The sequence below is a fragment of the Lacerta agilis genome, chromosome 12 (assembly GCF_009819535.1).
Source record: "Lacerta agilis isolate rLacAgi1 chromosome 12, rLacAgi1.pri, whole genome shotgun sequence".
Lineage (NCBI taxonomy): Eukaryota > Metazoa > Chordata > Lepidosauria > Squamata > Lacertidae > Lacerta > Lacerta agilis.
This window is the reverse complement of record NC_046323.1, coordinates 32,543,433-32,557,292: the sequence shown is the minus strand read 5'-3', so window position 1 is coordinate 32,557,292 and position 13,860 is coordinate 32,543,433. Positions and strand designations below refer to the sequence as shown.

The 13,860-nt window shown below is 43.1% G+C and overlaps 1 protein-coding gene across 12 annotated transcripts in view; it reads left to right on the top strand.

Annotated features, from left to right (window-relative positions):
- The window catches only part of ADAM22 (ADAM metallopeptidase domain 22), a 125,814-nt gene that overhangs the window by 85,923 nt on the left and 26,031 nt on the right, over window positions 1-13,860 (top strand). For all 12 annotated transcript variants that reach the window (XM_033166217.1, XM_033166218.1, XM_033166219.1 and 9 more), the window contains exons 14-24: window positions 3,289-3,340; window positions 4,965-5,064; window positions 6,835-6,906; window positions 7,391-7,483; window positions 8,211-8,291; window positions 8,727-8,777; window positions 9,363-9,426; window positions 10,206-10,311; window positions 11,200-11,322; window positions 11,685-11,853; window positions 13,198-13,303. In XM_033166217.1, coding sequence (XP_033022108.1) covers window positions 3,289-3,340; window positions 4,965-5,064; window positions 6,835-6,906; window positions 7,391-7,483; window positions 8,211-8,291; window positions 8,727-8,777; window positions 9,363-9,426; window positions 10,206-10,311; window positions 11,200-11,322; window positions 11,685-11,853; window positions 13,198-13,303 — 1,017 coding nt within the window. The remainder of the gene's footprint in view (window positions 1-3,288; window positions 3,341-4,964; window positions 5,065-6,834; window positions 6,907-7,390; window positions 7,484-8,210; window positions 8,292-8,726; window positions 8,778-9,362; window positions 9,427-10,205; window positions 10,312-11,199; window positions 11,323-11,684; window positions 11,854-13,197; window positions 13,304-13,860) is intronic.

The window sequence follows — 13,860 nt, the reverse complement described above, 5'->3', positions numbered from 1 at the left end:
AGTTTTGGCCTAGCTGGAGTTCAGTGTGAGCAGTTTTAGAGAACAGACGTAAAGGTGGAAAGTTCAAATGCATATGGAAAATAATTTTAAGCTTAAAAATCAAATACAGTATGGCATTGGCTGAGGGAGAATGCTGGTGGAACACTAATTGCAGTGAACCTTAAAGGAAATGTTTAAGTACTTTGGATCAGTGGCATTTAACAACTTATAAGTTAAATTTTAATCTATGGCCTGACTCACAATAATGGTTTCCACTGTGGCGATTATCCTGTGGTAATTGTATGCAAATTAAAGGCAGTTGTTTTGGAATTGGCCACATCTGCACCTCATTTAAAGCATTATTATACCACATTAACAGTTAAAGAATCCCAGGAACTGTAGTTTGTTTGTTTTTTGAAAATAATTTTTATGAAGTTTTACATTTTTATCATAACGTCAAATAATGACTTCCCTCAACTTCCTCTTCTGGTTTCTTAACTTATAAACTTCCCCTCCTTGTTTGATTAAATCTTAATCTTATATTCCTTAACTTAAATGTTGCCATCCTCTTATCATTCTGACACTGATTGGTGTTTTCTATATTTAATCTGTCCATTGTAAGTGTTTACTCAAAGCCTACTAGTGAGTCCATTTCTGTGCATTGTTTCTGTAAATACATCATAAATGGTTCCCATTCTTTTTAAAAGTTTCTATTCAGGGGCGTTCCTAGCCCCTTGGCCGCCCGGGGCGGGAAGCCAAGAGGCACCCCTGGGGGCGGGGCATCGTGACGCGTGCGTGCGTCATGACGTCATGACGCACGTTCACAGCGCGATGCCACGCCCCCCGGGGAAAAAAAGGAAAATAGCAGGTGCTTGAGAGCGCCCGCTTTGCTCCCCCCTTCCCTTTCGGCTTCTTTCAGCGCCGAAAGGGGAGGAAAAAAGGAAGCGAAGCCAGCGCTTAAACGCGCCGCTTTGCTTCCTTTTTTCCTCCCCTTTCGGCGCTGAAAGAAGCCGAAAAGGGAAGGAAAAAGGAAGCAAAGCGGCGCGTTTAAGCGCCGGCTTTGCTCCCCCCCCTTCCCTTTCAGTGCCGAAAGGGGAGGAAAAAAGGAAGCAAAGCGGCGCTTTAAGCGCCGGCTTTGCTCCCCCCCTTCCCTTTCAGTGCCGAAAGGGGAGGAAAAAAGGAAGCAAAGCGGCGCTTTAAGCGCCGGCTTTGCTTCCCCCCCCCTTCCCTTTCAGTGCCGAAAGGGGAGGAAAAAAGGAAGCAAAGCGGCGCTTTAAGCGCCGGCTTTGCTTCCCCCCCCTTCCCTTTCAGTGCCGAAAGGGGAGGAAAAAAGGAAGCAAAGCGGCGCTTTAAGCGCCGGCTTTGCTTCCCCCCCCCTTCCCTTTCAGTGCCGAAAGGGGAGGAAAAAAGGAAGCAAAGCGGCGCTTTAAGCGCCGGCTTTGCTTCCCCCCCCCTTCCCTTTCAGTGCCGAAAGGGGAGGAAAAAAGGAAGCAAAGCGGCGCTTTAAGCGCCGGCTTTGCTTCCCCCCCCCTTCCCTTTCAGTGCCGAAAGGGGAGGAAAAAAGGAAGCAAAGCGGCGCTTTAAGCGCCGGCTTTGCTTCCCCCCCCCTTCCCTTTCAGTGCCGAAAGGGGAGGAAAAAAGAAGCAAAGCGGCGCGTTTAAGCGCCGGCTTTGCTTCCCTGCCCGCTTTCTCTTTCGGCCGCCGTTCGTTCTGTCGCCCCAGGAGCAGCAGCAGCTGCTTCTCCCACGGCGACGGAGCGAGCGGCGGTGCGTGGGGGTGAGAAGCGGCGGCCCCTCCTGCCACTCCCCACGCACCACCGGTCACCCCGGGAGCAGCAGCGCTGCACAGACGGGGTGCTTGGCTGAGCGAGCACCCCGTCCGTGCAGCGCTGCTGCTCCCGGGGTGACGGAGGGAGCAGCGGCGCGTGGGAGGGGCCGCCGCTTCTCACCCCCACTCGCCGCTTATCACCCTGTCACTGGGGGCGTACCGCCCCTACCGCCCCTCCCCAACGACGCCCCTGTTTCTATTGTCTTTCTTTATCTCTTAATTTCAGCTTATTCCTTCAGTTTTTCTTGCCATTGTTCTTTAGTTGGTATTGGAACTGTAGTTTGTTAAGGGTGCCAAGATTTGTCAGGAGACCCCAATTCCTCTCAGAGAGCTACAATGTTCAGAGTGGTTTAACAACTAGTTCCTCTTCACAGGGAAATCTGGGAATTGCAACCGTGTGAGGGGAATAGGGTCTCTTAACAACTCTCAGCAATTTAACAAACCGCAAGGAAGGGAAGCCATGCCCTTTAATATTTATGGCGAGGATAAAGCCAAAGGGTGAAAAATTATTGGCACTTGGTTTTCTTCAACATTGAACAAATTGCGGGCTGCAAAATCCTGAAGGATCCTTTTCGAACTCCCTTACAAATTTAGAGGTTTGCGTAGATAAGATGGATGCCAGAATTATTGCCAATCTATCAACAGCCACACACAAAAAAAAACTTGGTAGTATCCTGTTGGCTGTTGGTGGGGACGTATTTCTCCTCTCCTATCAGATACGGGACACAGCATTAAAACTTATTTACTCCATACATGCTTGTGAGACCCAAATCCATGAAGGTTTGTTTTGCAGTGATCTTTTTTTCATGGATTTCTGGAATGATACTGTCAGGGAACTGCCCTCAGCCCCGGGGCTGGGGATGGAGGTGTACCAGGAGCCTCGGCACCTTCTGAGTAATGAAACCTCTTCCAGCAGGCAGAGCGGTGCCTCCTCCAGCAGGGGGGGCAAGCTGGAGGCAGCCAGGCAAGACAGGGGCTTGGAAATGCTGTGGAGAGCCCCAGCACGCCTCGTGAGATTCACTCTGAGGGGAACACACCACTTCCGTCGCCCCAGTTGTGCAGAGGGGGCAAAAGGAGATGGGGAGGCGGTGCTTTGGGGTGCCAAAATTCTTATGTTGGGGTTCCAGCCGGAAACCGGCACTCCCGGATTCTGCTAGCGACTGATACGGTCATGTTTTTCAGCACTCTGCATTGCAAATAGTTTGCACAATAAAACTGTTAAATGACAGTTCGGACTCATGCCTGCTTATTCGTGAGCAACCCAATGCAGACCTGACAGATACATTTAAAGATGAGAAATGCCCTTCTCATGGCTTACTTTGGTATTATAGAACTCCTTTTGGTAGGCATTATTTATAAGTATTGTGTATTCTTCCTTACTTCTTATTTGTTTCTCCTAATATTTTTTTCTATATTTAGATTATTTCCAAAGGGGGGGGGGGGGGGAAACAATAGTGTGTAATTTATTTATTTTTATTTTAGGTGAGTGTAAGTGTGAGGACACATGGTCTGGCTGCATAATGGGAGATACTGGGTAAGGTATTTCTTTTGAGAAACTTCAGCGTAGCAAAAATCTGAATTAGGAGGTGGGGACAGTCAGAGGAAGCTGTACTAAATAAATAGCATTAAATGGAGCTGTGCACCTGAATTGGCTGACAGCAAATTTATGCACATTGTCAAATTGGCAACAGGTTGCGTTCAGCTAAGTCCTACTCAGAGTAGACCCCTTAAAATTAATAAACATAAGTTAATCATGCCCATTAACTTTAGTGGGTCTATTATTAGTAGGGATAGCATTGACTGCCACCCATTGAGTCTGTGTGTCTCATTAGGAAGATAACAGCCTGCCTGCTGGATCAGGCCAATGGCCCATATTGTACAGCATCTTGTTCTCACAGTGGCCAGCCAGATGCATGTGGGAAGCAACTGGTATTCAGAAGCAAACCACCTCCAACAGCAGAAGTAGAACATGGCCATTGTGTCTAGTTGTGACTGATAGCCTCATCTTCCATTTGTCTAATCTTCCTTTAGCGCCATGCAAGTCGGTGGCCATCACAGCACCTTGTGATAGCAAATTCCACAGTGTGACAATGTGCTGTATAAAGAAGTACTTCCTTTTGTCTGCCCTGAATATTTCAACTTTTTTGGATGTCCATGAGTTCTAATGCTATGACAGGGAGAGTGAAAAAAAGTTCTCTGTCCGCTTTCTCCTGTGCCCTACATATTTCCATAGACTTCTGCCATGTCACATCTTACTGTGAGTTCTAATGTTGCACAGCAGAGGAATCCACTAGTGCATCAGCTGCACTCGTGGAAACTGGTTGCACAACAGATTACACAACCTCTTACACAAAGTTACTTGCAACCTGCTTGTGCATTTTCTTGTGCAACAGCATTCTGGTGGCGCCCAACTTTTTACCAGCAGAACTAGTATACCGCCAAGTGACTTTAACTTAGTGCTAATTTGGCTACAAACCGTTGCCTGCCCAACATATCAAAATCTTAACTAGTTCAGCTCCTATTGGCTAGCAACCACGTCATAAAAATAAGGATAGACCAATGTAGCTGAATTCTTGGCCTGTTTTTCCACTGAGCTTGCAGAAGTGAAAACAAAAGCATCAGTGACATGCTTCATATTGAACACACAACTCTCCTCTAGGCTACTCATTCTCCCTAAGCGTATTCATGATGGAAGCTAAACTAAAATTATGTTTTTGGCCCACCTAATAAGCCACAATTTTCTCATAGGTTACTATAGCTGTTGTTCTCCTTGACTTGTAAACATGAAATATGTAGGCACATAGGCACTACCAGTTTACTAAGTGAGTACTGTACATCCATGTGAAGTTTCTCAGGTCTATTCCTTATCATTATTTTGTATTCCTTGGTGCTCCAGATAATTTGCAAATACGAACAGCAGAAGCTGGGGAAAGGCAAAAGCTAATGAGATTATCTAGGGCATCGCTGGAGAAAGCACAAGAGTCATTTCGATGACAATTCTTCCTACTGGTTTTAATTAGCAATAAAATAGCTTAAGGAAATAACTGGCAAAAATACTCCTTCCAGTGGAAGTACTTTCAGTCCAATAGAAGTCCTTCCAGAACTTTTATGAATCCATTGGTGGGTCACGAAATAACCTGCTTCCCCCTTTGATGCAGCTATTACCTTCCAACCAAGTTCTCCAAATGCGATGTTGAGGAGTACCACGAATTTTTAAATAATGGAGGTGGAGCCTGCCTTTACAACAAGCCTTCCAAGGTAATAGCGGTTTGACACTAGAGGAAAGTAACGTTTTATTATTCTGTCTACTCAGGTGTTCAGCTCAGTGTTCTCCCAACCATTTGTATTGAAATGCTTATTGGCAAGCCCACCTGTGTAGCACGTGTTATTATATATTACCTTATTCCTTTCAAAATTGGCTGTGGGCAATCTGTGCCCTTCCAAAACGTTGCTGGACTGGATGAGAGGCTTTAAGTGTCGTTTTTGTTTTGGAGCATTTTAAAAACAAAACTCTGCATTGACTTGTTTCTACAACACATTGGGCGTAAGGATCATTTTCTATAGTAGAGGTTGTTTGCTTTGTTTAGTGCTCTGCGTAACTGGACACAGAGCATATGTAGGGAGTGAGGACTCTTAGAATATCCTGTGACAGATGGGGATGACCAATTCCCCTTTATTCAGTGATTCCTCTACAGCAGTCTATTTTTAAGTAAATCTGCATATATTTAATTTCGGCTTTGCTTTTCATCACAGCATTGGAATTCAGAGCTCCCTGGTTTTTCATCTTCCGAAATTTAATCTGCTGCCTCCCCCTGCCTCTAGTAGTACTTTTTAATGTGCTGTTTTATGGATTTGTTTAAAAGTTTGTTGGGAGTTTCCTTGGGTTTCTTTTTAAGTGAAAGGCAGGATAAAAAAATATTTTAAATACTGTAATGAATAATAATCTGCATATGCAGTATGTACTGAAGTTGAAATGGCAAAGTTTTAAGGAAATAGAAGTTTAGGATTAAGGATTAAGGTGCAATTGAAATATTTTAAAGACTTCTTCCAATTATTGTAAACTCATTTCCCTAGCATCACTGTAAAACACACTGTAAAAAAAAAAGTTAAGCATTTATGTCCTTCCCTTCTGGGCATCTTACAATATTTAAAAATGAAAATGCTATAAAACAACAACAGAAACCAAATCAGCCAAGGAGACAGGACCAGCAGGTAAACCCCAAAACGCTAAGCTGCCACAAAGAGCAACAGCCAGAATAAAATGCTTGTTTAAAAATGAAAAGGCATTGCAAAGATGCAACCACAAATGACTCTCTTTGTATACAGTGGGATAATTTAGTGCGTAATATTGGAAATAAGTTTGCTTCATTTTCTTTTCTGTATGTCACTGTAGATGTGACTCACACAAGCCTTTTTAGGCATTGAGTAATAAATATGTGAAGCGGCTATTGAAAACAAGTGGTAGTCACAGCCCCTGGGTGACAATGCATGCACAAGCTTCACCCCTGTCTGATGCGTGAGCGGTGCCATGCTCCATGTGCACAGACATATTAGACAGGAGAACTAGTTACCTATGGCAGGGGTGTGAAACCTCACATCCAGGAGCCAAATGCAGCCTTAGCTGCCCCCCTGAACTTTCCACAGCCCCCGTTTCCAACTCTTGAGTGTATTTGAACAACCCTTGAACCCTTGCTTGTCTGGGCGGAGGACAGAGAGGTGTGTGAATGTGTGTAGCAGGCACCCTACTGTATAAACATAAAATTTACATTGGTTGCTGCAGCCTTTGGCACTCCCCACCACTGGAACCTGGCCTTTGGAAGCTTGCCCAGAAGGGAATGTGGTCTCTGGGCTGAAAAATGTTTCACACCCCTGGACTCCAGGGGTTAATAGCTATAGCTTGCATATTCTTGAGAGCTCCTCCACTTAAACCTATGAATACGACTGTGGGCTGTTTTACTGGTGGCCAAATAATGCAACCCCACACTTGCCATTTTTTACCCTATCTTCCTTATTTATTTTTCATCGCAGCTTCTCGATCCTCCAGAATGTGGCAATGGCTTTGTTGAAGCTGGAGAAGAATGTGACTGTGGTACTGCGACCGTAAGTCATGCAATGAATAGTTTGCCAGGGGCAGCTCTTCCGTGTGAGTGAAGAGCCGATTCCTTTCCAAATTAGACAACTCATTAAAAAGAAGAAGAAGAAGAAGAGAAACTGCCTTCAGGGGGGCAGGCTTACTCTTTGCATTGTCTTCCTCACCAGCCACTTGGTGAAGCAAGCAAGCAAGCTGCACATTAACCATGCATTTAAGCATGCACAGTGGTGCTGGTGGAGGTACTTTGTGTCTGCTTGCGATGTACCAAGCAAGTGTAAAAAGAAGAAAAGAAGACTCTGGGGTGTATCCAATGCTCGTCATGCTCAGAGCATGTTTCTCAGTTAGTAGATTCTAGGCTTCTCCCAAGGCCATCATATTATTGATTTTTTTTTTTAATATGAAGTTTGCATTAGAGTGTCAGGTGAAGGTGCAGGTAGTTTTGAAGAAATGTGCTCGTCAAACTGCTGTTTTACAATTGCTTCCACTCCTCAGGAATGTCGTGCTGAAGGTGGAGATTGCTGTAATTCCTGTAGTCTAACGGCTAACTCCGAATGCAGTAATGGACTTTGCTGTAAAAAATGTCAGGTGTGTATTTAAGTGAAGGGTTTATTTTTATTTTTATTTTTTTAAAAAAGACCGTTTAAAAGCCTGCCGCTGTGTAATTATGCCTACTTTTGATTACCAGCAGAATTGACTCATTTTTTGAAAGCTTAACAAAAAGTATCCCAATGTTTCCTTTCGCAGTCAGTTTCATCTGCAGGACGTAGGGCAATATCTCCTGTTTTCAAACACTTGTTTGTTTACAAGTCAGCTGGTTGAGAAGATATTAAAAGAGAAACAGTAGCACAGAATGAAATGATGTTATAGCTGGAAAGGGCCTTGGAGGTCGCACAGCCAAACCCAGTTCTCGCTGTAGGATCCGCAACGGAGGCTGCACTACAGTTATCCAAGACAGATGGCCAGCCATCCTTTGCCTAAGTACCTCTGGCAAAGCAGAGCTCACCACCTCTTGAGGCAGGCTGCTTCAGTCTGTTTCTTCTAAGTTTAGCTGGAATCTGCTTCTTTAAACTGCTTCCCTCCTTTATATGAGCCACTGATCACAGGCGTTGTGCCGTTTATAAATATAGTGGCATGTAATTGTAACCTTCATTATTGTACTTGGACATTTGAATTTTGTCAGTAGCATATGAGAACCCCCAATTAAACCCAATGCCAAGAACAGAAGAAGAAAATATTTTTGTGTGTGTGGTATTTTGACTTGAACTGTCGAAAGGTTATAGATCTGCTCAGATATTTAATGTTTCTTTTCCAGTTTGAAGCCAAAGGAGTTGTATGCAGAGAAGCTGTGAATGATTGCGATATTGCAGAGAGTTGCACAGGAGACTCTAATCAGGTAAAGTTTCAGAATGAGTGACTGGAATGGTGTAGCTCAGTATAGCAACAGGACATCTGCTTTGCATGTAGAAGGTCCCTGGTTTAATCCCTGGCATCTCCAGGTTAGCATTGGGAGAGGCTCCTACCTGAAGCCCTGGAGAGCTGCTGCCAGCTAGTGTAGGCAATATGGAGCTAGAGGGACCATTGGTCTGACTGTATAAGGCAGCTTCTTACATTCAGAGAGAGAGAGAGAGAGAGAGAGAGAGAGAGAGGGGGGTTAGCAAAATCTGGGCATTCAGTTAATACTTGAACAAAACAATTTTGGGAGACAGGAGGCAATGTCCAAATGAAGGCAAGTTTTAAAAGCTGAATTTGCATTAATTTTAGACACTGCAGTACAGCTTTAAAAACTCTTGTCTAGCTTATCATATGGTTCCTTCTGCTTTTTCTTTAGTGCTCTCCAAATCTGCACAAAATGGATGGGTATTCATGCGATAACGAAGAGGTATGTACAGTGTTTCCTTTGATAACTTGCGTAAGATAGGCTTGAGCAGATAAAAGCTAGTCTGTTCACATAAGTCTATTAAAGGACTCATTTGGGACGATGGAATCTGTGATTCTAAACATGTGCTGCAGAATCTCGTGCCAGAATCGTGTCTCTTCCCCACCCCTTCCTTTTAAATATATGTGTATATATTATAGGTTTGGTTTCTTGTTCACTTTGTTTCTTGCATATCACATTAGGGGCAGATAGACAATTGTAATGTAACGTTAATACTTCGAATACATAACAATAATTTGCACTTCAGTTGGTTAGGTGAGTGGGGGGGGAATAGGTTTTTGAATAGTAAGACCTATTATTTAGTTCTGGCAAACATTTGAAATTGAAATTGTATATTAAAATGGAGTTGCATATTAAGGCAGCTAAGCACACTTACCTGGCAGTATGTCCCATTGGTACCTATAGGTTTTTTTTTACCGTTTTATAACCTTTTCCCCTCAGTAATGTAGAAACAAGCTAAGCAATAGATTTTTGGAAAATATGTCAAATGACAATAGACTATGTGTCGTTTTCTTGGTTTCTCTTCAGGGCCTTTGTTTTGGAGGACGATGTAAAACAAGAGACAGGCAGTGCAAATATATCTGGGGAGAAAGTGAGTAAGCTCTTTTAAACTTCCAATTATTATTATTATTATTATTATTATTATTATTATTATTATTATTTTAAAGTGGTATCCCTCTGGAAACCCACTTGCTTGGCATCAGGACTGTCACACAGAAGAAGGCAAAGACTTGCTATTTGCTGCTCTAGAGAACAGTACTGTATCTAATGGACTCATGTTACAGAAGAATAGATTCTGATTCAACATTAGGGCCACATCTGCACTATCCTTTTAAAGCACTATGATACAGTCATGGCTTCCTCCAAGGAATGCTGGGAAGTCTAGTTTGTTAAGACGTTACTGAGAGTTGTTAGAAGGCCATTATTGCCCTCACAGAGCTGCAGTTCTCGGAGTTGTTTGGGAAGATGGGTTGATTTTTAAATCACTCTAGATTTTGTCTGGCTTCTAGAGAATAGGCAGTATTCCACTTGAAGCTGCTACAGTTTCCAGCAGCAGGTATTTCTGCTGCTTTATAACCACAGATGTCTACTATTTTGAAGGCAAAGTGTTTTATCAATTGTACAATACCTTTGCACATTCTAGTTTCCTGTCAGTTTCCTCCCACCCACCCCCCGTCACCAGTGCATTTCAAGGATGCTTCAGCTGAGAACCTTCAGTGCTTATATAATAAATATATTTGAGAGAATATAAATTGTGATCTCAATCAGGCCAAAATCTTCCCATGTTTACACGTGCTTACCTTTTAAAACAAACTTGTGCATTGTGATTGAAGGTAATTAGTTTCTGTTATTTTTTTCCTTGTTCCTAAGATGTGACAGTCGCTGATAACTATTGCTACGAGAGGTTGAATATAGAAGGAACTGAGAAAGGCAACTGTGGCAGAGACAAAGATACTTGGACACAGTGCAAGAATGAGTAAGTTAACACTACTGTATTCTTTTGAGATAGCACCTTGATTTTGTTCATGTTTTAGGCCAGTGGTTCTCAGGCATTATAAGCTACATATGTTCCTTTGCAGATAACCAGATCTAACATCATCATCGTCATTAATAATAATAATAATAATAATAATAATAATAATAATACAGTGGTACCTCGACTTATGAAGTTAATCCGTTCCGAAGGCGCACTCGTAAGTCGAAATCTTTGCAAGTCGAAGCCGCCATCTCAGAACGGAAAATTTTTTTGCAAGTCAAAAAAACCGTATTGAAAACCTCGTAAGTCAAGGTATCGTGCCGCCGCTTTCACTTCAGAAGTCGAAAATCTTGGAAGCGGCGGCCATTTTTTCGCTTCCGGAGGTCATTCGGAAGTCGAAAAATGTGGAAGTCGAGTCGCTCGTAAGTCGAGGTACCACTGTAATATAATTTTAGATTTAATTTCAAAGATTGCATTGCAGTAATACAATCATGAAGTCTCCAATGCCTGAACTACTGTTGGTCCCCAGGTGCATGTTTGGGTTCAAGGGGACCAGTAAAGGATGGAGACTGTTGGTGTAGACCAGGGTTTCCTAAACTTGGGTCTCCAGCTGTTTTTTGGACTACAGTTCCCATCATCCCTGATCACTGGTCCTGCTAGCTAGGGATCATGAGAGCTGAAGACCCAAGTTTGGGAAACCCTGGTGTGGACAATGCTGAGCTAAATGGACCAGTGGTCTGACTCAGCATAAGGCAGTTTTCTATGTTCTATTGCTTATGTTCAGTAAACATCACCTATTTCTCTTGGGCAGCTCCCCCCCTTTTTTTTTTACTCCAAGCAGCAACAGCAACATCAACAATGAATTCCTTGTTTAATCTTTCCTTCCAGGGATGTTCTTTGTGGATATCTCCTGTGCTCTAATATTGTTTCTATCACCCCAAGACTTGGGGAACTCGATGGTGAAATCACATCAACTTCTCTTCAAACTTTGGACAAGTCCTTTGTTTGCAGGTAATTTCTCAAATCCTAAAAGGGGAGGACCCAGTTCAAGCACATGAATCTATGTTATTGTTGTGCACCTCGCTCTGTGACCAGAGGTAACAGTACATCACACGTCCATCGCCATGTGTATGCAGAGCAGTTGCACTTGTAAATTTCAAATAATGTCACATAAATTCCAGGTTGCTTAAGCACTGGCTCAAATCTTTTGAAGTTTTGCGTGATCCACTGTGAGAAAACCCCAGCTTTTTCTAGCCATGAAAAAAGGATTAACAAACATTACTTAGTGTTCTATGTTTTGATAGCAGTTTTGTTAAAAGGGATTTTAGTTTGGTGGCTCTAACTTAACAAAGGCTTTCTGTGTCCTTTTGCAGCGGGGGTCATGTCAAGCTAGAGGAAGATGCAGACCTTGGCTATGTAGAAGATGGGACACCTTGTGGCCAGGGAAGAATATGTTGGGAGCACAGATGCCTTTCTGTGGAATCCTTTAACTTCAGCTCCTGTCCAGGAAGTACAGAAGGCACCATCTGTTCAGGGCATGGAGTAGGTTTTGCAGTGCCTTGGGGGAGTGATTACGCATTAATTCCTTAAATATTGGCTGGCTGGCAGGGGCTCTCTCTGTGCTTTTCCAAAAGGGCTGTGAAACAGGCTGAAAGGAAATACATGTGGGCCAACCTGGGACCTACGGGTATAGAGTGGCATACAAATAAGAATAAGAATAATAAATCATCCAGTTTTAATCTGGGTATACTTTAATGCACTGGAATTAATCATCTGCCTCATTTTGTAACCTAGTGGTAGAAAGGCAGGAAAGCAATATCCTTTATTTGTATTCGAATGACATACCGTATTTTTCGCTCCATGAGACGCACTGGACCATGAGACACACTTAGTTTTTAGAGGAGGAAAACAAGAAAAAAAATATTCTGAATCGAATGTTGTACTAAACTGGTATTTAATAAACAACCAGTATATCAGCATAATATTTCAACCATGTAAAGTGAACAGCAGTCGACAGTGGCATTAAGAACCATCATCACTGTCATTAACAATTGAAGAGAGACTTTAAGTACTCTTCTAGTCTTCTGTGAACCCCAGGAACTCATCAGTGCTAGAGTCAGAATTTAGAAAGCTCAGTTGCTCACAATCGCCAATAGAACTCCTAATGCCTCATTAACAACTGATAAACACAACAATAGGGTAAAGGGTGAGCTGTGAAATCTTGCCTGAAAGGGGGGATACAAATGTAATAAAACTCTGGATCTCAAGCGTAAACCTGTTACGCTTGGGTTATAAACTTTGACAATGTATCTCCGAAATGTATCCCTTCATTCCACTTTTTCTCTCCCAGAGTAATGTGTTGCTGTTTCCTTTAACTCTGTATACCAACCCACTGGCCACCCCAATTTGTTTACATAAGAACTCACAGATACATCTGATACAGGAAAAGGGATTTTATCAATGAACAAATAAAGCTATAGAAGTCGATAGAGTGGCAAATGTACATGCAAATGTTAAGTTCCCCCACCCAACCAAAATCATGTATGGCGACAACAATGGGAAAAAACATCTTTTGTATCTAAACACAAAAACGACACCCTATTCATCCGCTATAATCCCCTCACAGCACCTGGATAACAGGGCGAAGGAGAATGGCAAGGGTGTTACAGCCTCTTCCGCAGGCTCCGATCCCAGCTCTTGCATCGGGGGTGGAGCAGCGGCAGAAGTGGAGACAGAAAGGAGCTGCCGTCCAGTGCCTTCGCTCCATGGGACGCACAGACATTTTCCCTTGCTTTTTAGGAGGAAAAAAGTGCGTCCCACAGAGCGAAAAATACAGTATTCAGATTTGAGGACTGCTTTCTAAATGTTGGATTACATTCTTTGTAGGTGTGCAGTAATGAAATACAGTGTATCTGTGAAGGGTTGTGGACTGGTGCGGACTGTGCCAAACCCGTCATGAAACCAAGAAATGATGAATATATGCCCAACCCAGGTGAGTTGAGTGTTTTACAATTTATTGAAATGATTACAGGCTACTTGGGGGTCGGACTTCAAAGCATGTGCATTGATTTTTCACTTAGCATGCCATCACAGCAGTAGAGTCTTTGGTCAATGTAAAGACTGATAATAGTTGCACCAACTTTCACAGGCCAGACTCAGCTTTATCAGATGCAGCTACCTGCCACAAGACTTGGTTGTCTTAGAAGTCATGCTTTGTAAAAAGGGCCATAACTCAGTGGTTCCACATTGAGTCCATGGCACCTCTAGATTAGGGGGGAGGTGGAGGAACTGCACTATGAAACCATTAATAGCCACTTCCAGGCACCGCAGACAATATTGTCTGACTTGGTATATGGCAGCTTCATACTTTTATATGGTCAAGAAGTACCAAGACCTTGAATTTGGTCTGGTAGAAGATTGGCAGTCACTGCAGATCCCACAGACAAGGTGTTATATGCTAGTGGCAGTTGCCTCCACAAGCAGCCTGACCACCACATTTTTCAGCCTCCAGACAAACCTCAAGTGCAACCTCACATGGAGAGCATTACA